The sequence below is a fragment of the Pygoscelis adeliae genome, unplaced genomic scaffold (assembly GCF_000699105.1).
Source record: "Pygoscelis adeliae isolate BGI_AS28 unplaced genomic scaffold, ASM69910v1 Scaffold145, whole genome shotgun sequence".
NCBI lineage: Eukaryota > Metazoa > Chordata > Aves > Sphenisciformes > Spheniscidae > Pygoscelis > Pygoscelis adeliae.
In genome coordinates, this window is record NW_008824866.1 from 3,897,878 (window position 1) to 3,922,368 (window position 24,491).

Consider the following 24,491-nt stretch of genomic DNA (forward strand, 5'->3'; position numbering starts at 1 on the left):
CTGTGTCAAAGCCTTACAGAAGTAGTCTTCTTTGTATGTTTTTAAACAAGGGGAAAAAAGACAGGCCGTAAGTTTTCAAGTGTGCTCATGTTCTTTAAACTATTCTTTTTAAAATTGCCCTCACATAGGTTCAGTAGTTATTACAATCACTTGTGGTCAAAGGCAGGAAAAAATCACATTCATAGCTGACTTTGGCCTCTCTTGTCAACAGCCTACAGCCTGAGATGCAAAACCTGTAGTCAATCAAGTGATTGTGTAATAGTCTTGCAGAAGGCCCATTATTCCTAAAGGAACAAACTTCTTTGTCACCAAGGACCAGGTCTAAAGTTTGTACCTTCTTTGCCTAATTCCTTTCCTCTTGTTTCTGGTCTTGTTTAAGAATATCAGCTTAAAATATGGAAATGGGTAGACATATTATATCTGAGAGTATGCTAGAGTAGAGGTAGTGGTACAAACTCAAATGATAACATGCACGTTCTAAGCAAAGCCCCTGACTCCTGTTGATTCAGTGTAAAACCCTCAAAACTATTTCATTGGTATTAATCCGTTTGCCAGTTTACATGCAGCAGACCTCATAATTACTTTTACCTGTTGAAAGACATCAGTTTAATAGCTCCAGGAAAAGAGACACTCAGTTTTTGTTATCTGTCCTATAGAAACATGTGCCACTTTGGTGTGAGTTATAAATGGATTTTCTTCTAGGGTTTCAAGACCAGTTTGTGGTGTTTCTGTTAATTAGAACAAGGTATAGGGAGTCTGTTTGTAGTGTAAGGTTGGATTCACCTTTTTGTGTACTTTTTGTATTAAAACAGCAAACCCTTATTAGCTTGTAATAGTCCTCAATATTTACTAAGTCAATTTGATAGATTGAAAGTGAAATGCTCTGTAATTTGCTGCAAATTGTCCTGATGCAAGGTCAGACTTAAATTACTGCTGTTTTTAATACTGATTTTTATATTCCACATGCAGCATTTCCACCGTTCTATAAGAAACCAAATCAGTTCTCTGAATTCCCATCCTTATTGCCTTAAACAACAATGCTGAACTTAGTAATTTTATATATTCACAGAAAGGATCAAATACAGCAGAGATTTCCTTCTGAAACTTTCAAGTGTTTCTCTCTCTCAGAAGAAGCCAGAGTTTCTTCCTGATCATCCAATTGTACTTGAAAAGCCAGTAAGTGCATTTTTCGTATTAAATGAAGTTATAAAAACAGTCATGGAGGTTTTGACAACCCATTTGATAGAAAACATTTTTCTTCAGACTAGCCTGCCAAATTCATAAAACCTTCAAAAGACAGATTGTGCAGTTCAGCTCTGTTACTTTTGTACACAACTCCCCCAGTCGGTATTTGGCGTCTTACCATGGCAAGTACCATACAAAGGAAAAGGTTTTTTTCTCTGTTTTCAGGAAAAAGATCAGGTATGTTTCCAAATTAAAGTCAGTATGGAATCATATTAAAGCTTTCTACTATGAAATCACAGTACATAGATGGAATTCACATAGAATACCAAAGCTCTGTCTTTTCAAAATGGAGAACAATCTTGATAAATTTCTGGCTTGGTGAAAGTCTGATTCCAGTGTTTAAGTTGTCCATGCATCAGTGTCCACTACAAAATTATTAATGAGCTTAATGCAGTTTGTGTTATCATTATCTCTGGTCTGTGTTGTTGGGGAGAAATGAATAGAAATGAATGTGAAGGATATCCAGGAGTGTCACCTGAACCTTTGAGATGAAATAATACTCAAATACTTCATATGCTAAGAGAAAAAAATCTAATGGTTCCCTTTCCACACACCAAGTGTGGGAAAACGTTCTTGGGTATAAACATTATAATATCAAATCAGGCTACGTACTAGGCTGCTTATGAAGCCATCGGGTGTAGTTCTTCTAGAAATAGGAGTCCTATCCTGGAGAAGTATGTCCAGATGACTACTGTGTTGCCCACAATTTGAGTCAGTTTTAAACTTTTAAAATTCCTATTCTTTGGGGAAAAAAAAAATTAAACTAATATATGACAGTGATCGGCCTTCCCTGTTCGTACTTTTTACATCTTTTGTTTTATTTGTCCTCAAGATGAAAGCTTTACTTGTTTGAAAACCTGCCTGCAGATAGGGAAGTTTCATCTCTCGAATTTCTTAACTTTTCCCCCTTCTTCCTGTTGCTTGAGTTTCTAAGGGGGGCAAATTTTGATAATATATACGCTTTCACATGGTCGTGTTCATAGGTAAAGGAGGACCCCTGCAGAAGTGGAATCAGTGGACAAATGGACTCTAAAATTGCTCATGACATGGCTAAATTGCAAATAATTTGGGTAGAGGGAAATAAGGATAGTAAAAACTGGTGCAAACCAAGATGGGTTGCATGTGTGTTAAGAGATTGTTTTGGGGCTGGGGGATCTGTGTCTGTAGGATGATGTCATAAGTGTATCCAGTTATATATAGTCTTGTCTTTAGAAATAAGAGTATCTCACTGTTTGTGAGGGCTGCTCTTAAAGTCTTTTCTCTGCTTTGCGTTAGTCCTGTGTATGTAAGCCCCCACCTGCATGTGCTAGTTTATCATACAGATAAAAAAGCAGTGAGTTTTCTGATTCTAGTCCCCCCTGCAAAAGGGGGTGGGTAAATTGCAAACCCTTATTAGTCAGGATGTTGTGTTAGAATAACATAAAATGTATCACTTAGCTGTCATTATTGGTATCTTAAGTACAAAGTATGGATGGTTGAGTAGGAAGCTAAAGGAAAAAAAATCCCGTTCTCATTAAAAGAAAGCAAAAGCTGGTGAATTTGCTGTGTGATCTTGGAGACTGTTGAAAAGGGTATTGCAAGTATACTGGTCTCATTAGTATATAAAGGTGATATTATTAGCTTGCCAGTCATACCTCAGAAGTTAGTTCCACATTATAAGTATGAAACTTGGTCAGTGATAGTCTGTATTTTTTTTTTCTGAATTGACTAGAATAAATGTTTTGCTGTTAATATAGGATAAAACTATCCACTGTTGTATTCTAGTGTTGAATTTCAGTGTAGACATTGAATTTTTAGTAATTTGGGAGTCTGTTTGGAGGCATATTAACATGAATTAAACATATAAGTTCTTTGGATGTGGACTGTCTTACGATGTATTTTGCATGTCTGCATGGGTATACCAGCTTGCTTTTCACTAAGCAGTTTCCTTATCGCCAAGGAAGAGGAAAAAATTACCATTGTTTCCAAGAACACTGTAAGAGCTCAGTTGAAGTAGATCAACCTTGTTAGAAATTCCATTGCCATATACTGAAATGAAAGTTTTATTTGTGGGACACCTGAACCCAACCCAGCTAGTCACTTTCTATAAAAAGATTGAAGCACTTGGAGATGTGAAGTTTTGCTGTATGGGAATCCAAATATAAGAATCTGTGAATAGAATAGAAGCTGAATCTTACTCAGGAACACCTTAGACTTGACTTGGCCTGTCAACTAATGGATTTTACTTTCAGGTCTCATATATTAACGTGAAAAGATACATGTTGAATTTCAAGAATGAAGAGTGGTAAAACACATTTCAAAATTAGAAGGAAAAAAAAACCAATAACTACAAACATTTTATAGGACAAAGACCTGCATTATTTCCTTTTCTGAGTTAGATGCATCTCTTGGAAAACATTACTAGTGAGACTTTCATGAAATACAAGACTTATTAGTCAACATGAAAATAGGAGAGGCCTCTGTTGAGAATGAGGAGCTCGTTGGTGTATAGCTCCTCTTAAAACAGTGACACTGAATATGCAATTTTTCTATCCAGGAGAGGGTTTATCTCAAATGAGAATAGTCTGAGCCCAATATCTCATAAAAGGATTGAGCCTGTTATGGGTCTTTCTTAATACTTCTTATAAGATGTAGATTGGAGGAAAAGCATTTGATAATTCTTGACCATGTAATCTGAGAAGGCACCTGGAATCAAAGAAAAAGTGAAGATAAATTCAGAACTAATCTATCCATAAAAGGCAGTGATTTCAGGCTCCTTCTGGTGCATGACACCAGTCTGTCATATTCAATTGCCTGCTTTGTGTGACACCTTGCTTATTGAGATTGGCTGTCAGACTTTGAGCATTCTGCACTGAAGTAGAGAACAAGTTGATTAATAGTAGAAGGCCTATAGGACAAGTACAAACAGCTTTAGTTTTGATGCAAACAGAGTTTTCCAGGTGCTGTTTCTTTCTAATCTGTTCAGTGATGAGACAGAATTATAATCTGCAGCCTTGTTTTCGATTTGGGGTTTTGGGGGGTTTTTTTGCTTGCTTGTTTGTTTTTTGCATGTTTTTGGTAGCTTTTAATGGATTTCCCAGAATCATTTAGTTTGGAAGCGACCTCTTGAGATCACCTAGCCAAACCCCCCTGCTCATGCAGAGTCAGCTAGAGCAGATTGCCCAGGATCATGTCCAGTCAGGTTTTGCGTATCTCCACAGGCAGAGACTTTGCAACCTCTCTGTGGAGAGATTGCACAACTTGTTGCAGTGCAACAAGTCATCTAAAGACAGTACTCTTTTGGTAGAGCAGTACCAGAAATGATAGTATTGTGTTTGTATCCTGATGATGCCATTTTTCAGGACTTGTTTTCAGTGGAGCGTGCAAAACCACTTAATTTACTTACACTGAACAGGAAGTAGTGTTCCATTATCCATCCTCTTTCCTCTGCGCTTTAATTGCCTTCACTCAGCAGATTCTGTAGTTACATGGGAAAATTCCAGTGTGTCGACTGATCCCATGTTATCTACTTTTCTGCATAGAAACCAGAGGGATCGATGAAATGTATGTGTAAGTTAAATGAATGATGCTTAAAAGGGGCAGAGGGTGGCCTCCAGATAAATTTCTAATGAGGAGCAGACAATCCTGCAACATGTCAGTGAGCTTGTATTTAGGAGCAGGTGGTTGTCAACAATTTGCTGCTGAATTGAGTATTCAGGCGGTTCTTCTTGCCCGTCTTAAAGACTTCCCTAGTTCTGAATTTTTGAAGTCACTGCTGAATTATATGCCCATCTATGAGTGAAAGCTGTATTTTCACATGGAGAAAGCTTCCTAGAGTGACTTGTACAAGGGAGATGCTCTTGTTACAGTTAGTGGGCTGTGGGTTGCATTTGTCCCTAAAGACATTGGGGTTTTTTGACATGTGGGGGATCAGGCCTCCCTATACATAGCTCAGCATTTGAACTGAACTGGTGTTACTGTGTTGACAAAATCTGCCAGGAAGATTTCAGATTAAGTCTCTATGATTAATGAAAGTAGAACTGTTTGCATTAATCAAAAAAATACCAAATTGTTACATGTACATGGGGTAAAAAAGGGTTATAAGCAGACCCATGAAAACTTGGTTTAAATGACGTCTTATAACAGAAGTAATTTGAGGGTTTGTTTGTCTTACAGGAAAAGAGCAACCCTTGTATTGACATATGCAAGAAGTGACAGGTTGTTTGGAAGATGAGAAATCCATCAATGAAGGAGCTACGTATGATGTAAATCTTTAAGATTTTTGAACATACGTGGGTGCCTACAGATGAAGTAGGACCCTATGAAACTTATGGAAATGCCTGTTTCTTCCTGTAATTGCCTGAATGCTTTAAAAGTCAAACCTTTAATTTGCAATGCCTGAGATAGTAATACAGTTACAGTGAAAATAAATAATTTTACATTGCACCGTGACAGAATTTTGTCCTTGAATTGTCCGTGTTATGTAGCCATGTATTTTGTCTGACCATAAATTCTAAACCAATACTTGACTGGGGCTTTTTGCTTGCTCCCACCTCCTTTCCTTAGCAGTAGTAATGCAGTAACAAATACTGTCTGTGTCAAATCTCGGATGTCTTAGGGTATGTACTCCTCTAGCTTAATTTTTTTTTTTCCTCAAAACTTGAATTGCTTGCTTTCTTCATTTGAAATCTCTATCTTGACACAAGAGATTCCTTAATGTTTTGTGGATACATACTTCTTTCAAGGTACAAAGTCTCTTGTTACTAACAGTTTCACTGAAATGAGAAATCTTCTCTCATCATGGATCAGAAGAAGAGAACTGTCTACGCATTGCATTCCTTGAAGTTCTTTGTAAATAGTTGTCCGGTGTTTTTGACTTTGAAATGTGGAAGTAATGGGCAAAATTGAGGAACAAGACAGAATTTAACCACGTCTTATATGGGTAAATGGGTGTACCAATACATAGTTAATTCTATAACTTTTTTCTTAAATTAGAATACTATTTAATAGTGAAGTGGAAAGCAGTAGTTTGAGTATTTTCTGAAAGTATCCTTCACTCCACAAGCATGAAGAGTAGTTATTTTGTATGAATATAATTACCTTCAAAACCTGTATTCAGACCTCCAATAACGTCATTTGGGCACTGAAGGCAGTTTTTTAACCTCTGTCACAAATGATAATGGAAGCTAAATGAGAATGTGTTGAATGGTAATCACAATAGTGCAGAAAACTTTCAAGTTGCATTTGATAGACACTAGATTTCTTTCCCTGGTATGTGTTGGAAGGCAATTTCTGTGTGTAGCTCTCAAAACTCTTAAGTGAAACTTCTCAAACTTGTTCTTGTGTATGATTCATCAAAGTGTTTGTTTACTAGTAAATATACAAAGGAGAATGACCTACTAGAACTTCCCCCCCTCCAGCACCTAATTGACTTGAGGTTCTAAAGCAGGTTATTTTAAGAATAATTATAGTACAGTTTACCCAGTGAAAAGGAAGAATGTCATAAACCTCAGTGTAGCGTGTCAGTTTTCACTTAAGGATTTACCCTGCAGCAGTGTCACATGTCACTGTATTTCCTTTGTTGGCAGATCAGTAGTGACAAAAGAAAACATGCTGTACACTAGACTGACATCTTGGCATAGGAAAAAAGGCAGCCACATCTTCAGGAATATGAGTAGTTTTACTTTGCTAAAGACAAGAAACCATTAAACTTTCACTGTCATTTGTGAGTGTAATGTGGCTATTTGGGTGCCTTTTTAAGAATGAACAGATCTGTAATTGGATCATGTCAATATGGGAAAGCTTTGGACTTCAGTATTAGAAGCATTCACTTTTGCTGAGTTACTGTAAGAAGATTTAAAGGTGAAATTTGTCTCTAACACAGGCACCTGAATTCAGGTGTGTGGGCATCACTTTCTGACATCCACATTTGCTTAGAGAACCTAAGCTCCCTTGACTTTATTGGCAAAGGGTTTGATTCAGTTGCCTAACGGTGGGCATCTGGTGTCATCTGAGACATGTAGGATATCTGAAGCAGCTGCATGGGGCTGGCATAAACGACACACAACCTCTAGGTAACTCATGTCCTTCTCAGCTGGGAGCTGGAAACCAGCTGGGATACCCTACAGCATCTCACATGTACTAGATGCCTTTGCTTAGGCAACTAATTTTGCCTCAGAACCCCACTGATACAATAGGAGCCAAGATGCCTTGGTCCCGTGCAGGTACCAAAATGCAACACCTTTCTTAATCTTGAGCTCAATCCTGGTCGTAGCTTCTGGAATATGGAACCTTACTGCAATGAAGATTGCTCGTTTGTAGTCTAAATTCCCCACGTTTAATTACATATGGTTGAGTTGAAATAAAAATAGATAAATCCTACAGTTAAGAAGATATTTTATTGAAAATGATTTTTAAGTTACTTTTTGGGTACTCTTTGTAACTTTGGACTGCTAGATGAGTGGAGAGAGTGGTCATTCAGCGTGCAGAGCTTGTCAACCTGTCACGGAGGTGTGAGGTTACAATAGTCGCTTGCCTTTCATTCTTAGGCTGGAGGGTACACCTACTGCTCAGATGCAAGGGACAACAGCACGTCTTCTTAGGGAAGAAAGTATTTCTACTTCCAGGTTTACGGCTATTTATGCTCTGACTTTTTAGTGAGCTGCCAGTGATCTAACTAAAATGTTTTCTGAGTGTTCAGGACTTAGGGTTCAAAGCAAATTGGTTGTGAAGTGTTAAGTCTGTGGATCCAAAGCGGCTTGACAGACAGGCAGATGTGGTTCCTCTTGCGAGGATAGGGGCTAGAGGCTGTGAAGAGAAAATGGTGCTGCCTTGTCTTGTCGTGGGCAGAAAATTCCCTGTATGAGTAAAGTTCTGTATTAACACAAAAAGTTGTCCCCTATGTTTATTTTCCTAATTAATGACTTACAGCTTCTATGAAAATGTGTGTTCATGTTCGTACGTGTTTCTTCTGTAAAAGGAGAAAACTAGCATTAAGTAACAATTGTTTATTAACATAAGACTAGAACTTTTCACAAATACTTAGTTGTACCAATCAAGATGCACTTTTCTGTGACAGTTTGGACTGAATATACACAATAAACAGTTTAGCATAATTGCCTTATTTCAGCTTTTAGAATGCATCATTTCACTGAACTAGTCACAAGAAGAGAAGGTAATAAATGTGTGGTTTTCCATATTTTAAAATGGAAAAGATGACATCCATAATAGCGGAACAGTATCACATCATAAATTCATAACCCAGCACACGTGTACACTGCTAGATGAATGTTATTGTAGCGAAAACCACTGCAACTTTAACGTTACTTGGAACCACAGCTTCTAGTTGTTATTGAGGACCCACCACGATGCTGAAAGAGAGGAGAATTTATTTATTTGTTTGTTAACATAAACAGTATTTCTACCTTTGGTAGAAATCCTAAATAAAATATCTGTAAGGTATATAAAGAAATGCAGCTAATACTACTTCATTTGAAAGCTGCATACTTTCAAGGACAAAACCTCTCCAGGCAGGGGAAGAATACTTAAAATACTAGGAGAGCTGAGTATAACTGGCGGTGTGTGGGGGGGTGGCTTTAGCGCAAGAATTGATATCTCTTTTTGATAACATCCAAAGAAGCATTAACGTGTCATAGGTGTGGTTGCACAGAATTAAGCGCCCAGATCCCAGAGAGCAAAACCCTCCCTCCTGTTCTGCTGCATGTGTCAGTATTTTAGTGAATCACTGTGTCCCCTGGGTGGTTGTGCTGCCTTTAATGACTTTCTTTCCTGGTGACATCATTCAAACCTGGTGCTGTTCTTTTTACACAACTCTAGGAATGAAGAGCGTTTTGCCCCACAAGTAAGAGAATTGATGGACTTGTAAAATGTTATTCCCGAAAAAGAAGATCTGTAGTCACCAGATTATAGACAGGGCTGGAGCGAAACTCATTTCTACTTCTTCCCCACAGTCCCCTTTGCCCTTTTGAAATTGAACTTTATGCAGAGAGGAACCACAAGATTTATGGAGAGAGACAGGAAGGAAGGAAAGGAATCGTGACTGTATCTGAGATGCCAAGTCCCCTTAGCGGGGGGGTGTTGTAGGCTCAGTAGGTTTTGCACTACACAGTTTGGGGATTAAATTCATTAACACAACTTGTTTCTGTGAATGTGTCCATAAATCCTTTGATTTATGGCATTTTTCTGAAAGCTGTTATTCTTGGAGAAGAACGTTGAGATGATACTTAAGAATCCTACCTGAAATTGGGCTATGAAAGCCTAGTAGTCTCCGACGCATCAATGGATTAATGAATTTTGGCCAAAAAAATGCCGATTTAACAGTTTATTTCATGGATTACAGTGTCATAAGCGTTCAGTGGTTTTCCCCTAGCTTTCATTTCCTTCACCAAAAGGTTCTCCAGTGTTCTCAAGTCCAGATCTTACGTAAAGATGAGGCATTCACTGAAGATGAACTGGGTGATCCATGCCACCCTGGCAGATTGGCCTGAAGCAACTGGGTCGGCTAACAGGTCTGCCGGTGATTATAATAGGTTGCGGTTCCTGTTAACTGATGGTAAATGAATTTGCTTTGGGATCACATTGGATCCAACAGTCATGAAATCCCGTGTCTTCCTGAATCATTCTTAGCCAGGTAAATGTATCCTTATTAATTCTAATTAATCAGCTGAGTGAAGACTCTTGGGTTGTAATCTTTGAATCAGATTCAGTTTACAGTTTAGAATTGTTTCAGTTCTTAAGTTAACCAGATGCGTAAAAAAACTGTAGATGTGTCTGGGCTAGGGTAAATTAGTTTTTAAAACAGAGCCGATCTATGTGCTAGTTGCAGACAGGTCGTTTTTTTTCCTGATTTTACAGTGGTATCACTTTATGGTGTCGAAACTTCTTTCATGAAGTATACTGGTAGCATTGCAGCCGTCGTTTTTTACTTCACGAACATTTTCTGTCTTTCCAACGCTAGCATGATTTGTGTAGATCAAATATGGGAAGTACTTTCCATGAAACAAAAGTTCAAATGTCTGCACAGATTTCTAAATAATAGATAATCTATGTAATTGTAAAAATAACTGTGAATGCAGTACTTCCCATTGCCCCCCCAGCAAGGAGTGCACAGTGAGAAATGCTGTTTCTATGGCAACTGTCTGCCAGGACAGAGTGCTGCAGACTGAAATCCTTCTTAGCAGGCAGAGCCGATGCTTTAACAAGCATTTTGAAATCAGTTTCAGACACTTCTATATTTAGGCATTTATAAATGATGTTTACATTTTATTTTATGTTAATTGTATTTCAGCTGTGAGTAAACCACCCCTGGAACACTCCTGGTTCATACCCAGGCTAGCTCTTGGACACAAAGAAGTTTGGGAAAAGGCCGCGTTGTTTCCTACAGCCAAGTTTGTCTTAAATCCAGCAATTTCCCAGTAAGATACAAGATTCGAAGGGGTTCTTGGCTCATTAAGTGCAATCTCCTGATACTGCAGGAATCCCTGGCATGTAATTGTGTGTTTAGATCAGGCTCATGAGGTCTGAAAATGTCTTGGCTGGTTTCTTCTAAGGAGAAACTGCAGGTACAGGACTACGTAATTTTCTTTTCTACTAGGTCGGGTTTTATTATTTTAAATTTAGTCTGTAATCAGACATAGGGGAAATTACGGTTTCGTTGTAATAGATTTGTGTTGCTTAAGATAAAAATCTTGCTGTCCTCCCTCTGAAAATATGGGACTGATGCTTGCTTTGCTTCATCCTGCACTGTCTCTTTTAACTATCATTTCTCTGAGAAAGAAGATGTTGCATGCTCATTGGTTTGTATTAGAAACAGTAATTTGGAATCATTAACACCTTGCTTTTTCAAAGTTGTTTGTTTTAACATAGCAGGAAGCATGTACAATAAATTGGTTAGTAATTAAGACTCGCATCAGTCAATGTAAATATGATTAAGTTGAAGTCTTCATCAGCAAGCAATTTTTTTCCTGAATATCTTAAACAGGGTCTGTTTTACTAATCACAAATAGGATTGTTTATTCTGGATATTTTCTTAAATAGTATATGCTAGCGTAAGTTTCCACTATATAAAATAAAGCATTGTGGGTCTTATTCTTGCTGATGCATTTTACATTTCTGTGCTTAAAATAAAAACATTTGGAGTCCCTTTCTCCTTCATATTTTACCAAAGAAAATCTGACTAAGGGTGACATTATGCAGTGGTCCTGCATATGGAACACACTAATATAGCAGAACTCTTCACATGGAATAAGCAAAATAATGTGAAAAATTGATATTTACCAGGGATTAGCATTGTTGTGATAAGCTCTGGAGTTTCCAAGAAGTCCACGTTACTTCTTTGGAATGTCTTGCTGTAATTCATTTGAAGGTGGCTAAATAGTTGTGAAAAGTAAGAACAAGAATCAAGTTTTTTAAAGGGGCTAAAATTTTTATGAGCATCAGAAATCATAGAATCATAGAATCGTTAAGGTTGGAAGAGGGATGGTGCTCAACCACTTCCCTGGGCAGCCTGTTCCAATGTTTAATCACTCTTTCAGTAAAGAAATTTTACAATTAATGCTATAACAGAGATTTTGTGCTTCAAAACTTAGAAAATAATAGTGGGAGAGGAGACCAGATGAGCTGTGAAGTTCTTGCATGTTCTATTAAAGACACTTTTTGTTCTGTATGCTTAACTGTTACCCTGATGCTCATCTCTTGGTTGTGACCCAGTACAGCATAGAATCATAGAATCATAGAATCATTAAGGTTGGAAGAGACCTCTAAGATCATCGAGTCCAACCGTCAACCCAACACCACCATGCCCACTAAATCATGTCCCTAAGCGCCTCATCTACCCGTCTTTTAAATACCTCCAGGGGTGGTGACTCAACCACTTCCCTGGGCAGCCTGTTCCAATGTTTTAACCACTCAGTTCTTGTTCCAAGTGTGTTGACATGTTACTGGTGTTCTTGAGTCTTTCTGGAAGTAAACTTTGAACTGGGGCTTTGTTCAAAAGGAAGGAAGCTAAGCTTCAAGAAACTTCTCTATCTTCCCTCAGAATGGCTTCTGTCTACAGATTTAGGATCATGGGTCTTGTTTGGGTTTTTTTTTGATAGTAAAAGCAGTTAAGGAAAATCTTTTTGTCTCTACTCAGTTTCTTAGCCATCTGCCTGCTGCAGGCTAGAACTCAGCTGGTAGGACTTTTAATCACTGTAACTTCTATTTTGGGCCCAAACCAGACATTCTAGGAATCTGTCGGATGGGTTTTTGTGATGTGGATTTGGGAAGCTTTGGGCCAGCTCCCCATGACTGCTTGCATGCTTGAGTGTGTGGCTGGATGGCGCACCTCCTGTCTCATTCCTTTCTTGCATTGTCATCATGGAACTATGGTGATATTGCTGTTTCCCTATTTTGCCTCTGATCAAGTACCATACATCTGATGCCATACCTTTCTCTGTTCACTTTCAGACATTTTCTGTTCTGTTTCTCTGTTCACTTTCAGACATTTTCTGTTCTGTTCAAACTAGCTGTGCCTTTCTGACGTTTCTATTTATATGTTTCGGTATGTTTTAGTCTTTAGAAATTGAAGTATTGTTCTGAAGTATTAACTGTGATGTATTTAGCAAGAAATCGATGAGCAGTATTTAAAGTAATTTGTATTCAGTCCTTCTACGCCACTGCTTTCTAACCTTCAAAACTTTCTGTAGTACAAAAAAAACCCCAAAACCAAAAAAACCCAAAACTTACCTATTCCAGGCATTGCTGTTCTCCCAGAACTCATAAACAATGAAGCGGGAATCACTTGGAAGCTTCTGTATGGAAACACTAAGAATTGTAGGATAGAACTAATTTAATCAAACATGACAAAGTCATTAGATGTACACACCTTATTCCAAATTGCTTATGAGTATGAACCGAATGCAGTGATTTTTGAAAAAACAAATAGACCCCCCCAAATAATAAATTTAACAAATAAGTGATTTTGGGAACTATACTGTGAATTATCTGAGCCTTTTTTTTTTTCTTTTAAACTCGTGGAGTATTCTCATGGCTTTTTATTTATTAATATTTTATCTTAGTACACTTATGATGGACTCTTATTTGAGAAACTCATTTTTCATATTGCTCCAATAGTGTAATTTATCTCAAGAAATGCTAGTCAGTAATAGAAAATAAACAACTGTGGTTCAGGGAAAATCAGCTAATACAGCATATTGCACATAGAGAACAGTTCAAGTAAGTTTGTAGAGTAACTTGTGCTGTTTCATTGAAGAATTACACTGTGAGAAGTCATTCTTTTGTACGAGAGATGCATCAAAGTGGCATAGAGTTTAGGTGCTTTGGAAGCAAATAGCAATGGAGTATAAAGACAGGCTGATGTCTGCTGCAGATACACTTTTTAAATAATACCTTTTGGTATTGTTCACTTGTCCTTATGTCATTCAGCTAACAATTTATCATGGGTGAAAAATGACCCACAGAATATCTGCTGATCCTCTACACAGAATCATCCCGCTTATTATCCTGAGCATAACAGCTTTATAGCATGTAGGGTACTCTAGGCATCTGGGTACTCAAATTGATGTTTAGAAGTATAGCATAAAAAAAAGTGTGTATATATATATATATGTATTTCTCTGAGTGCCCAAGTGTGAGGTTGCTGATCTTACTACTGATGTGCTTGCAAACTGGTCTCAGATTATATTTCATACTGTAATAAGAAATTTCATACGATTTATTGGTTTTCTCCAGCTGTATGCAAAAGTACATTGTAAAATAGCAAAAATATCAAGAACTGTTGGAAAAAATGTCAACGTCATAAACAGCTACAGTGAAAAACAACCGGTAGGTGGCATTACAGACTTAGCAAATGCCTGTAAACTTGGGAAAGAAAGTAATTTTTTTGCCATCGCTTGTTAAGTTGCATTCTGAAGTCACGTAAGCTCTCTCCCCCCGACAAATTTGCAGTCACTACAGTGTTTGGCTGGATGTTCGTTTTTGGAAGGGGGCTGGGGGGCTTCTCTTCTTTGTTTTTTCGAGCTCTTGGCCCACAAGAGAATTTTATTTTCCTCATCAGTCTGCCTTTACAAGTGAACCACTGCAAAAAGGTCACTCTCTTCTTCCAGCTTAACTTACTTTTTCTGGTCTGTGTGAACACTACTGGTATGATCACCCTAAGTGTGGTGATCTCGTATTATAAATTAGGGATGTGATAGGCAGCCTTTGAAGCCTTTGAATATATAGGAAGATCCTGTATTGTGTACACATCATGAAAATATTTATTTCATAATGGTCTGTAGTGTGTACAGTAGTAGCTTTCTCAAGTATGTTGAATTAAGAAATTCAGTACAGTGGTGAGTCACTAAAATTTCTTCTTAACCCAGTTCTAATGTTTTATTTAATTCTAAAAGGAGCAAAGCAGGAATACACTATTTCATTGAAAATTTTGCTTTTTAATTTTTCCTCTTCTTTATTATGAATGAAAATTTTAAAATGACAGCCTAAAGGGAAGATTTTGAAAGCTTCTAAACAAAACTGGCAAACAAGTTGGTAAGTTGCTCACTTGCCAGGTGACCACAAATGAAGGATGGCAAATGAGTTTCCCAATAAAGAGTGCCAGCCTAGGAACTTCCAGAAGCCATGAATTGATGACCTGCAGAGCTGAGAAGTCTTAAAAGATTGTTTAGCATCTTTGGGATAGCCTGTGTTGTAATTTTTTGATACTACTTAAAGTCTGCATGTATACTTTGACATCTTTTTCTGATTTTTAGTTGTCTTTGAAAAGCTCTGGTTTACACACATGTATAACCAGCCAGGAAAGAAGATGTTACAGGTTCTCTCTTCATAAATAATCCAGCTCCATTTAGAGGTTATTCAAGAAATCACACTGCATTCCTTCCTTCAGCCCAGGGGTAGTAACATCGTACTTACTGCAAGCAGCCACCCTGAGTACAAGCAGATTCCACATACTGCTTCAGAGCAAGCCGGAATTCCTCGATGTCTTCTTCTATCACAGACATTTGACGTTGAATGATCATTATGTGCTAATACAAAAACATTACAATATTACTGCCATATCATCTTCGAATTCCTTGTACTTTAAACTCCGAAAAGTCTATCATAAAACAATAAAAACCACAATCATCACCCCCCCCAAAGTTCCTTCGAAGTTTATGGTCCCTGTTTTAGTGCTTTGGAGTGGAGAAGTAGAAACACCTGAGTGTAGCTTTTCTATCTCGGCAGGCTGAGGCACCCAAAATTAGCATCAACCTTAGAGAAATTGAGAGTTGTCCGAAGCCTGGATGAGAGAGTCTTTTCAGGATAGTGCAAAGCAAGTGTTTGCCTTTGGAATATTCAATAATAAAGTCAGCATGTTTCCATGGATTCATCTGTATGCAGGTGAAGAATTACTATGGTGTGAGGTTTGAGATGAGAACGTATTCCCACAATCTGCATTGGATGCAGTGTTACTTTCATTGAGGTGCTCTTGTAGTCTTTTACCTTTCAGAGCTCTGACTCACACCTGAATGAGATGCCTAAGGTGGCCCATGTTAAATGATGACTAGAGAGGGGTTTGTTCTTCCACCTTTCTGCAAAAAATGAACAATCTTTATAAACCAGACTATGGAAACACTTGGCAGTACAGAAGACCTATTTATCCTGAATTACTATGGTTATCATTTAGCTAATGTAAGTAGTTTACATATTGATTTATCCATTGAAGCTTGTCAATTTTAATAATGAAATATATAAAGAAACACCACGTGCTTCTTAATTAATACAACTTCATCTCTTGTACAGCTTTTTGACTTGTTTCTGCCTTGATTATTGACACTGTTATCTCATGGATTATTCCTCCATCATAAGCAGCCTGTCTAGCAATATTGTATAATCTCATTTAAAAATGAAAAAAAATCTAATACAACTCCTGTGATGAAATAAGGAATTTGATGGATTATCTATTTTGGTTATTTTTTCCTGTGTATTTGGTTTGCATTTTGTTACATTTAAAGCCCAGAATTTAGGAATGCTAGTGTATTTGAAAAATTGATCTTGGGACCTGAACTCAATTAAAACACTAGATGCTCTCCCATCTTCCCTGATAAGGCTTCCTATAGCAGTTTTGGGAGGGAGGGAGGCTGGCTGTACAAACATGATTTAAAGCATGCATGCAGCATTAGAGGATCGGGAACTGAGAAGCTATCACCCCATAAGCACTGCTGCCAAATTCAGTAAAACTTATAAATGACACCTTTTACTCCTTATGTGAACTGAGTTTTTGCCTCACTGTATCCTTTGAAAACAATGCAAAAATTAATTTTGACCACATATTCTAAGTTTTGGTGTGTTGCGTCTTGCACAATGTATTCTGCTGACTAAAATGGATTCTTATCACTGGGAAAAGGGAGGATGGTGATTTTTTATTTTTTAACAGAAGAGATCAGGTGAGATTGTTGTCTCAATACCTGGCATGGAAAATGAAATGTTAAAAGTCATTATCTTGAAAAGCACTTACAGATTTTGCATTTTCTTCCAAAACTTCCTCTTCAAATGGCTCAAGCTTTAGGTCCTTTCAGGCGGTTGAAAAGAACATAGAAATATAAGAGGCAATACTACAGCTGTATTTTGGTCTTACCTTTTTAACAAGCTATTCCACTAGCTAGATTTTGTTATATCTCCAGAAGTTATAATTAAATCCCTTCTTTATTAGCTGTAAGTCAAACACAAGCATTGTTTGCAGAATCTTGCATGTTTCAGTGGTTAAATCCAACCCAGGCTGTTCTGTAAAGTTTTATTTATAATGCTGAGCAGGTAATTTTTCATTAGTAAAAAATCCGTTTGCTCACAAATATATGTTGGGCTTAATTCAGAAAAAACAAGTATCTTCTCAAATTGTCACGTGGACTACGGAGATGAGCAAGGTTGGTAATTTGAAATGAACTATCAGCTACTATTACACCATCATAAGACTTTATACAGAAGAAGCTTCTTGCGGGGAGGGGGTATAGTTGCAAGGGTCTGTTTTCCAGCATTGAAAAAGATGTGCACGGTGCTCCAAGTCAGGTTTCTGAACTGCTGCACTTGCTTCTGAGGGCAGACTGGGCAGCAGCAAACAGATGCATCTGTGAGGCAGCAGTATGCTTGCTTAACACGCAAACTGGATGCGTACTTCATGAATCAGTGATTCACGCAAACACCATCTAGTAATGCACACAAAATTATCACTTACGTGCTAGGCACATGCAGTACCCTCTAACCCAGCGCCATATGGATATTCTGAAAAATACCCGTATGCCTGAGAAAAAGCAGATGGATTTGCAATAAGGGGCTGGAGCAAAATGCACTCTTTGTTAGTGGTGCTTCGCTCCTCATTGCAAACAATTCTTGTGTAACAAAGACAAAAATTTCTTCTACTTGCAGCTGGGTGAGGATTGATTAACCTCAGGTAGCAGGTGTTTTGCCAGCACAAAGACTGTACTCGCTGAAAAGCCAACAAGAGGTGTGCAGGTAGAATTCAAATGAACAGGGGACCTCCACCAGCAGCAGGTGGCAGAGCAAGGCAGGAGTGAAGCAGCAGTCACACAGAACTGCAGTGTAGCTGTACCTCTCCTGCAGAATGTGCATAGAAAGGCATGAAAGGGGGGTGGGGTGGGGTGGGGTGGGCAACACCCAGCTTTAATAGCTCATTTGTCAGTGCAGATGCTTCAGATAAAAACCCTGAGGGAAAATGCATATTCCTGTGGTGGTTCTATACTTTCAGTGCAATTTTTTTCTAGGGAAACCTATGGAAAAAGAGGGGAAAGGAATTATTCAAGTTTTACTGTAAACCTTCTCTTAAGGTACCAAGAAAAGAATTCTGTTTTTTCCAGTATATATAACTTTAGAACTTGAGAAAAAAAAGACGGCTTACAAGATTGATTCATGGTTAAATTCACCTTTGACAGAAGTCAGCAGAAGAGTTAGACAATACTAAATCAACCATTCACCATGTAGTTTTCCAGTAGGAAACATCCAGTAGGATGGATAACTTGCTGGCCCTCTCAAGAAGTTAAAAATAATCTATACAAGTTCTTCAGTAATATTATGTCATTAGACAGGGCATGACTACACAGATGAGGCAAGTCTACACAGACAGCTTGCTGTGACCTCGGAGCATGCGAGCACTGGCATACAGTCCTCATCTGTGCGGAAAGAGCGCTCGGGCATCGGCTGACTCGACGTTGAGCATGAGTGAAGTAGCCCAATGCGGAGATGAGAGCTCCTGCCAGAGAGTTATCATGCAGCCTGGAGATGAAAACTGACCAAGACTGCAGCTCAGAGCTGAGGCTTTACAATGCCTACCTCACCTCAGCTGAGAAGTGGTAGCTTCTGAAATTGTCTCTTAGTGTGATTGTGTGATCCTTCTAATCTGCTTCAGGGCAAAGTCAAAAAGAAGAGCTTTAGTAGCTGCTGAAAAGCAGCTGAAATGTAACACTTGTTTGGATGTGGTGGGTTAACCTGGAACATAATCTGGGCTAAAAATGATTAAGTTGCTGCAGAGAGATGGCATATGTAACAGCCTGATCCCAGGAGGGAAGTGGTGACCAAGTGGTTGGTCACCACTTGATGTTTCTGTCTAATTCATTTCAGCCTGAAGTCAGCGGTCATTGAAGCGATCAGCTTTGCTTTTTCTTGACTTTGCCTTTTCTTGACTTTGCTTTGGAACAGAGTAGATGGGCTGACAGTCTCCTGCTGCTAAGAGGCACTGGCATCCCTTTTGCAATATGTGCCTGTCCCAGTCATGACCCCCCTGTTTTGCTAGATGCTGTTTAAACATGGATCACAGGGAGCTCCTCCTACTGTAATGAAGTGTAAGATCTAATAAAATGAGGACAAGAGGGAATGTCGTTAATACAAAAGAATTCTCACAGTCTTTTTAACGCGCCTTAGGATACTTTATAGGACCAGAAGTTTTATGATTTCTAAGTTGCATGCCTAGTACATTGGGTTTTTTAGTTCACAGAGGCCAGAAAGAAGTGCCGAGAGAAGAACAATCAAAGGAGGTGGTTCTGGAGAAGCTGCAGAAATGGTGAACTTCTCACCTCTCACAGTTAGACCTGGCCGTGAGATACAAAGTCAAGCAGATGCAAAGTCTGTCTATTAGCAAAAGTAGGTTTGTCCAATTGCTATGTTTTATTAATCAAGTTTTATATTAATAAGGAGATAATTATGGAAGGTCTATGCCCTGCTACTGTTTTCCTTTGGCACTGAGCTCCTTTTCAAACTGAGGTTCTCTGTCATTTATCTGTAGCAGATTTGATCATTTTATAACATCCTTGTTGTAAGTTTATTTACTACAAAATAGTTGGCTGCTTTCTGTAACGTTTGCATTGCATTACTGCTGTATGCTAGGTTTCTTTTTTCAGTAACATTCTTTAAACTGTTAAGTTTCCTTAAACTCCTTTTGGCATCAGTCCGTGTTGGGACGTCACTGTGGCAGGCCAGCAAGCTACTGCTTCCAAAGCAGAGCTGGGAGTAAAGCTGGACCAAAAGCGAGAGTTGCATTTCATGATGGTCTTTGACATTTCAAAATCCAATTTATAGCTGTTCAGAAAAAATCAAGTTGCTATTAAAATGTCATTAACATGGCAACTGCTGTATAATTGCTTTTCTCATGCAGAAATGACCTCTGGGAGGAAGCTGTTGTGTGCAGACAGATGAGTATGCCCTGGCCAGAGGCTTAATGGACCGAGAAGACCACGAGGAGCTGCTGAGCATAGCAAGGAACAGGGTGAGAAGCTGACGGAAGTCACAGACAGTGCCACAAGGAATGGCCGAATTTCATGGCTGGTTAAGGAGAAGCGATGTGAGAGACTGTCAGACTTCAGGGATAACCAAAGGGAGTACTGGGCTCCTTTTCGGGAGCAGAGTCTTGCAAGGCTAGCAGTGCCGCGGTGACTGTATCAGTAATGCAGCTTATTGGTAATAAGGCTGAGATAACAGAAATACCACATTTTGGTCCCAAACTGGGACCAAAGGGGAAAGTAATTAGGGGCAGTTTGTTCACTGGGGAGGGAGCAATGGCAGAGAAACATCAGCATGCTTGTCTTGCTGAGCCCTGTGCCGGATCACCACCATTTATTCTGTCTTCTTGTTAAATCCCTTACTTAACTATCTTCTAGGTATATAATTTGCTACTGAACTCAAGTTGGACTAGCAGGTGAGTAGGAGGAGACGCTTGTCTGCCAGGACCCCAGGTCTGAGCTGCTGCCTAGGTAAGGGGCATGGGTCCAGCCACAAATACTAGATGGACTTGAAGCCCATGATAATGTTCACGGGGGAACGTCCGTCATGATCAGCTGGAAAGAAGGAACAGGATCAGGCTGTTGCACGTGCATGTTTCCGTGAGTGCTGCCTGTCTGTCTGTGGCTGCTGGTGAAGGCACCCGTGCTGGTGTGCGTAGATCCATGTCTTTGGAGTACATGCACAGCCTCGCTGCTGGTGAGCACTGACCTGCAGGGAGGGGCAGCATCAGCAGTGCTGGGACTGGAGCAACTCCTGGGTCTGAGAGCACTTCAATCGAAAACCTTGCCTCTAGTGGACCAGGAGGAAGAAATCCCCTGGGTCCCAAAATCCACTGAATTCAGCCACTCCCTTAGCACCTATCTGAAATTGTCTGTCTGTCCTTCAACAGGGACACTTTAGGTAGAGAACAACACAGGAATTTATACCTTACTTTTTCTTCTGCTCTTCTTTGTTCTCCAAAAAAACAGAAGTCACCGCACACAGACATAAACCAACTTTTAAAACCTAGGGTAGCAATAAATCTGATTGATTGAAAACAAAAGAAATAGATATTTTCTGCACAGACAGATATTACTCGGGTTTTTACAAGCCCTGGGAAGCCTTGGTATCATTGGATCAGACAGGTCATTCGTCAGACTCCTGGAGGGCTCTGCTTTGGCGTGGGAACTGCAGGCGGTCTCAGGGCTCTGGGGGCTGGTGCAGCCCCGGAGCTGGGGCGGCTCCCACGGCTCCCAGGCAGGATGGTGGGATTTGCATCAGGTTTTGGTTGAACTGTACTTATTAGGAAAGTGTTTTAATCTTTATAAATTAGTATTCTCTGATGGGGAAGGAGGAAACAAAACTTTCTGTCAAGCTTTAGTGGGAAAGTTTGGAGAGGAAGAGAAAAAAATCAGATCCTAAAAAGAGGCTTGTCCCGTGTTCCCCAAAACAAGCATAACTAAATACAATAGCATCCTCCAGTCATAGAATAATGTGACTTTTCAGATCTTTATGACAAGTTGGATCTCTAGTGATGGAAAGGGGAAAGAGGAGCTTGGGAAAACCATGTCATGCTTTCATGAAATAGGAAAGAAGAAGGTGAAAGGAATATGTAGGCATTTAATGAGTGTTAGCTCTCTTAGGTGATGTTGACGTTTTGCTCATTATTGATTGGAAAGACTGCGACTGGGACATTGAAAGCATTTGTGTTTTAAGGATTGCTTTACTGAAAATGAGAGAACAAACAGGTAAAAAGAAACACACACCTTCTTTTCCAGCCTGTCAATCAGCTTTTGGAGTCTGGTTATCTGAGTCATCCACTGGCTGTCTTCCTCAATCCAACCTTTGGAAAATATAAATAATGAACGTTTACAAAATGTTACTAAATGCTGGAACATAGTGTATTCACTTATTTTGTAAAAAAGTTTAGCTTAGCTTGCAATTTATTTTGCTTCTCAAAGATTGTGCTGCAACTAGTTCAATGTTCACTTAGGTGTAACTAAAGGAAAGCATGATTTTGACTATATGAATAATTTTCTTTCTTTTTAAGATAGAATAGAAATCCAATATAGAATGAAAACTACATTCTAGATTAATGCCAGTGCTTTTGAAATCATGCTGATACCTGAAGAAAGGAATGCTCTCCTCTGCAGATGGAACGAGCTTATAACCTGAGCACCTTCTGCTTAAAATGCAAAATGAACTTGGGGGTATGTGCGTATTAAAGCTTTCTCTGTCTTAATATTTTTCTTAGTTGGCCATTTCTTAATCTTCTTTACGTGAAAGTTTCTATAAAAGTAAGAGTCAGCTCTTCTGCTGCATAGCAAGCCTGTCTCTGGGTTTCCTTTCAAATACATCCCATGGAAGGACCATGTGCTGTGTCTTTTCTGCAGTTCCTCTTTCCCCTGAGAGCACTGGTGAAGGTGAAAGAAATGCAGTCAAGACTGACTTAAATATCCTGGCATGGCTGATACAGCTTAGGCGATAGGATCTTTCTTCCTCCTGCAGGGAGATAGCAGACCTGCTGTAGGGCCCTGACTGCAAGGACATTGCCGTGGTTGGCCTGTTGCTGTTCTTAGGGTCCTGACATGGTGCTTCCAGCAGGATTCCAGGATTATTCAAAGGTTAGGAGGATATATGTTCCTTCCCAATAAAAAATACATTCTTATGAACAGCAGAAAAGAACTAATTGGGTGTACATGCACAGCTAAATGATCTAGATTTCTGGCATGGCATGTTGAGGAATCCTGTTATTGAGGGATTCCTGAAGGAGAGTCCTAACATAATCATAGAATGTCTCGTATGCATTGAGAATAAGGAGCTTTCTCTTCATTCAGAAAAGGTCCATTTAGCTGCAATAGCTGTTTTTATACTTGCACTCTGTGGGGTTTTCAGTTTTGTTACAGTCATCTGCAATATGCTGTCTTAGGGGTTTTCATGTGTTCATCCACTAACTATGGATATAATCTTACAGTGGCCTCTATAGCTGATTTAATAACATTAACTGGATGTCCCTTGCAGCTAATGATCCTTCTTTACCTTTCCAACCAAACAGTGTTTCTAGGTGCTTGATGAATTGCAGCAGTATGTTTATTAGGATTGATCATTCCTACACTAGATTTTTCTAGAATGAGATTTTGGTTTTGAGATGTGTAATTTATGCCTGTGGTGACTGCAAATTTTGACCAACTCAAGATCGATTATGTTTCATCATAATAACTTTCTTATGTTTATTTTTGTCCCAAGTCATGGAATTCAGCAGCAGAGGAAAGACTAAAGACACTGGAAGTTAATTGTCTTGTGTCTTTATATGGGTAGAACATGACCCTGTCAGAAGACTTCCTAGTTCTCCATCTCTACTGCAGTCATACTTGTGACTATATAATGACCTGATGTCATATAGCAAAGGTGAAGCTAGAAAATGTTCTACAAAGGCACAAGCATCTCTGAGTCTCTCTAAAGTCTCTGGAAAATTTTGCTTTGCTAAAGTCCCAAGAAAATTGTCTATCATCAGATGGAAAGGATAATACTCAAGGAAACAGATACGTGCATTAGGAGAACAGTTCCTGGCATCTCCCACAGTGTGAATGTGTACGTATGTGATTGCTCGAAGGAGAGAGGAAGGTTGTTTATCAGAAACTGAAGATTTTTCAACACATGCTTTTGATATGTGCATTCATTAACCTGCTCATTTTCCAGCTGAGAGTTCTTGTGGCACTCGGACTATGTTTTGACCAAAGAAATCCTAATGCTGGGGACGTACCACAGGTGTGATATGTAAAGGAGGCAGAGAGTGGCTTTACCTGAACAAGTACGAAGGCTAAAGAAATGCTGGCTTGAGTGTTGAGTGCATATACACCCCTACAGTGTTACTGTGCATGTGGGCAGCAGGCAGTAAGGAGGAAGACCAAGTGCCAGGACAAATACAAATCTTGTCCAGGAAAGTAGGCAGCTGTTAGACAGCTATTAGAATAACTGTAGAGAAAGATGTTAGCTCTTTAAAATTACATTAATACAGTAAGTGGATTTGGTACAGCTTACATATGTTTGGGTTCCTTCTGAACTCTGTGAATTAGGAGTAGAGCAACAAGGCTATGTGACCTTCCTTGTTACGAACACCAGCAACTCTCAGCAAGGGACCAAACATCATCCTGTATCATTGCACTGAATGAACAGCATCATTTGGTGAGTGGCAGAAAGGGAGACATGAATGTGAGTGACAGAAGGGTCTTCAAAAGAGGGTTAAAAAGGAAGAGGTAAGCATGTGGCTGCAAGCAGTGAGATAGAATCATAGAATCATAGAATCATAGAATCGTTAAGGTTGGAAGAGACCTCCAAGATCATCGAGTCCAACCGTCAACCCAACACCATGCCCACTAAACCATGTCCCTAAGCGCCTCATCTACCCGTTTTTTAAATACTTCCAGGGATGGTGACTCAACCACTTCCCTGGGCAGTCTGTTCCAATGTTTAACTACTCTTTCAGTAAAGAAATTTTTCCTTAC

General features: G+C 39.1%; 2 protein-coding genes across 2 annotated transcripts in view; one reads left to right on the forward strand and one right to left on the reverse strand.

The window, feature by feature from the left end:
* LOC103917332 (chromosome unknown open reading frame, human C8orf88) overlaps positions 1 to 5,439 on the forward strand; it is a 26,702-nt gene extending 21,263 nt beyond the window's left edge. The window contains exons 4-5 of the mRNA XM_009324455.1: positions 1,070 to 1,176; positions 5,401 to 5,439. Of these exons, the coding sequence (XP_009322730.1) occupies positions 1,070 to 1,176; positions 5,401 to 5,439 (146 nt within the window). The remainder of the gene's footprint in view (positions 1 to 1,069; positions 1,177 to 5,400) is intronic.
* A 2,809-nt stretch (positions 5,440 to 8,248) lies between these two features.
* NECAB1 (N-terminal EF-hand calcium binding protein 1) overlaps positions 8,249 to 24,491 on the reverse strand; it is a 72,385-nt gene continuing 56,142 nt past the window's right edge. Inside the window, exons 8-13 of the mRNA XM_009324430.1 lie at positions 21,753 to 21,829; positions 16,739 to 16,792; positions 15,154 to 15,266; positions 12,970 to 13,047; positions 11,521 to 11,612; positions 8,249 to 8,594 (exon numbers count right to left, since the gene is read on the reverse strand). Of these exons, the coding sequence (XP_009322705.1) occupies positions 8,566 to 8,594; positions 11,521 to 11,612; positions 12,970 to 13,047; positions 15,154 to 15,266; positions 16,739 to 16,792; positions 21,753 to 21,829 (443 nt within the window). The 3' untranslated portion in view covers positions 8,249 to 8,565. The remainder of the gene's footprint in view (positions 8,595 to 11,520; positions 11,613 to 12,969; positions 13,048 to 15,153; positions 15,267 to 16,738; positions 16,793 to 21,752; positions 21,830 to 24,491) is intronic.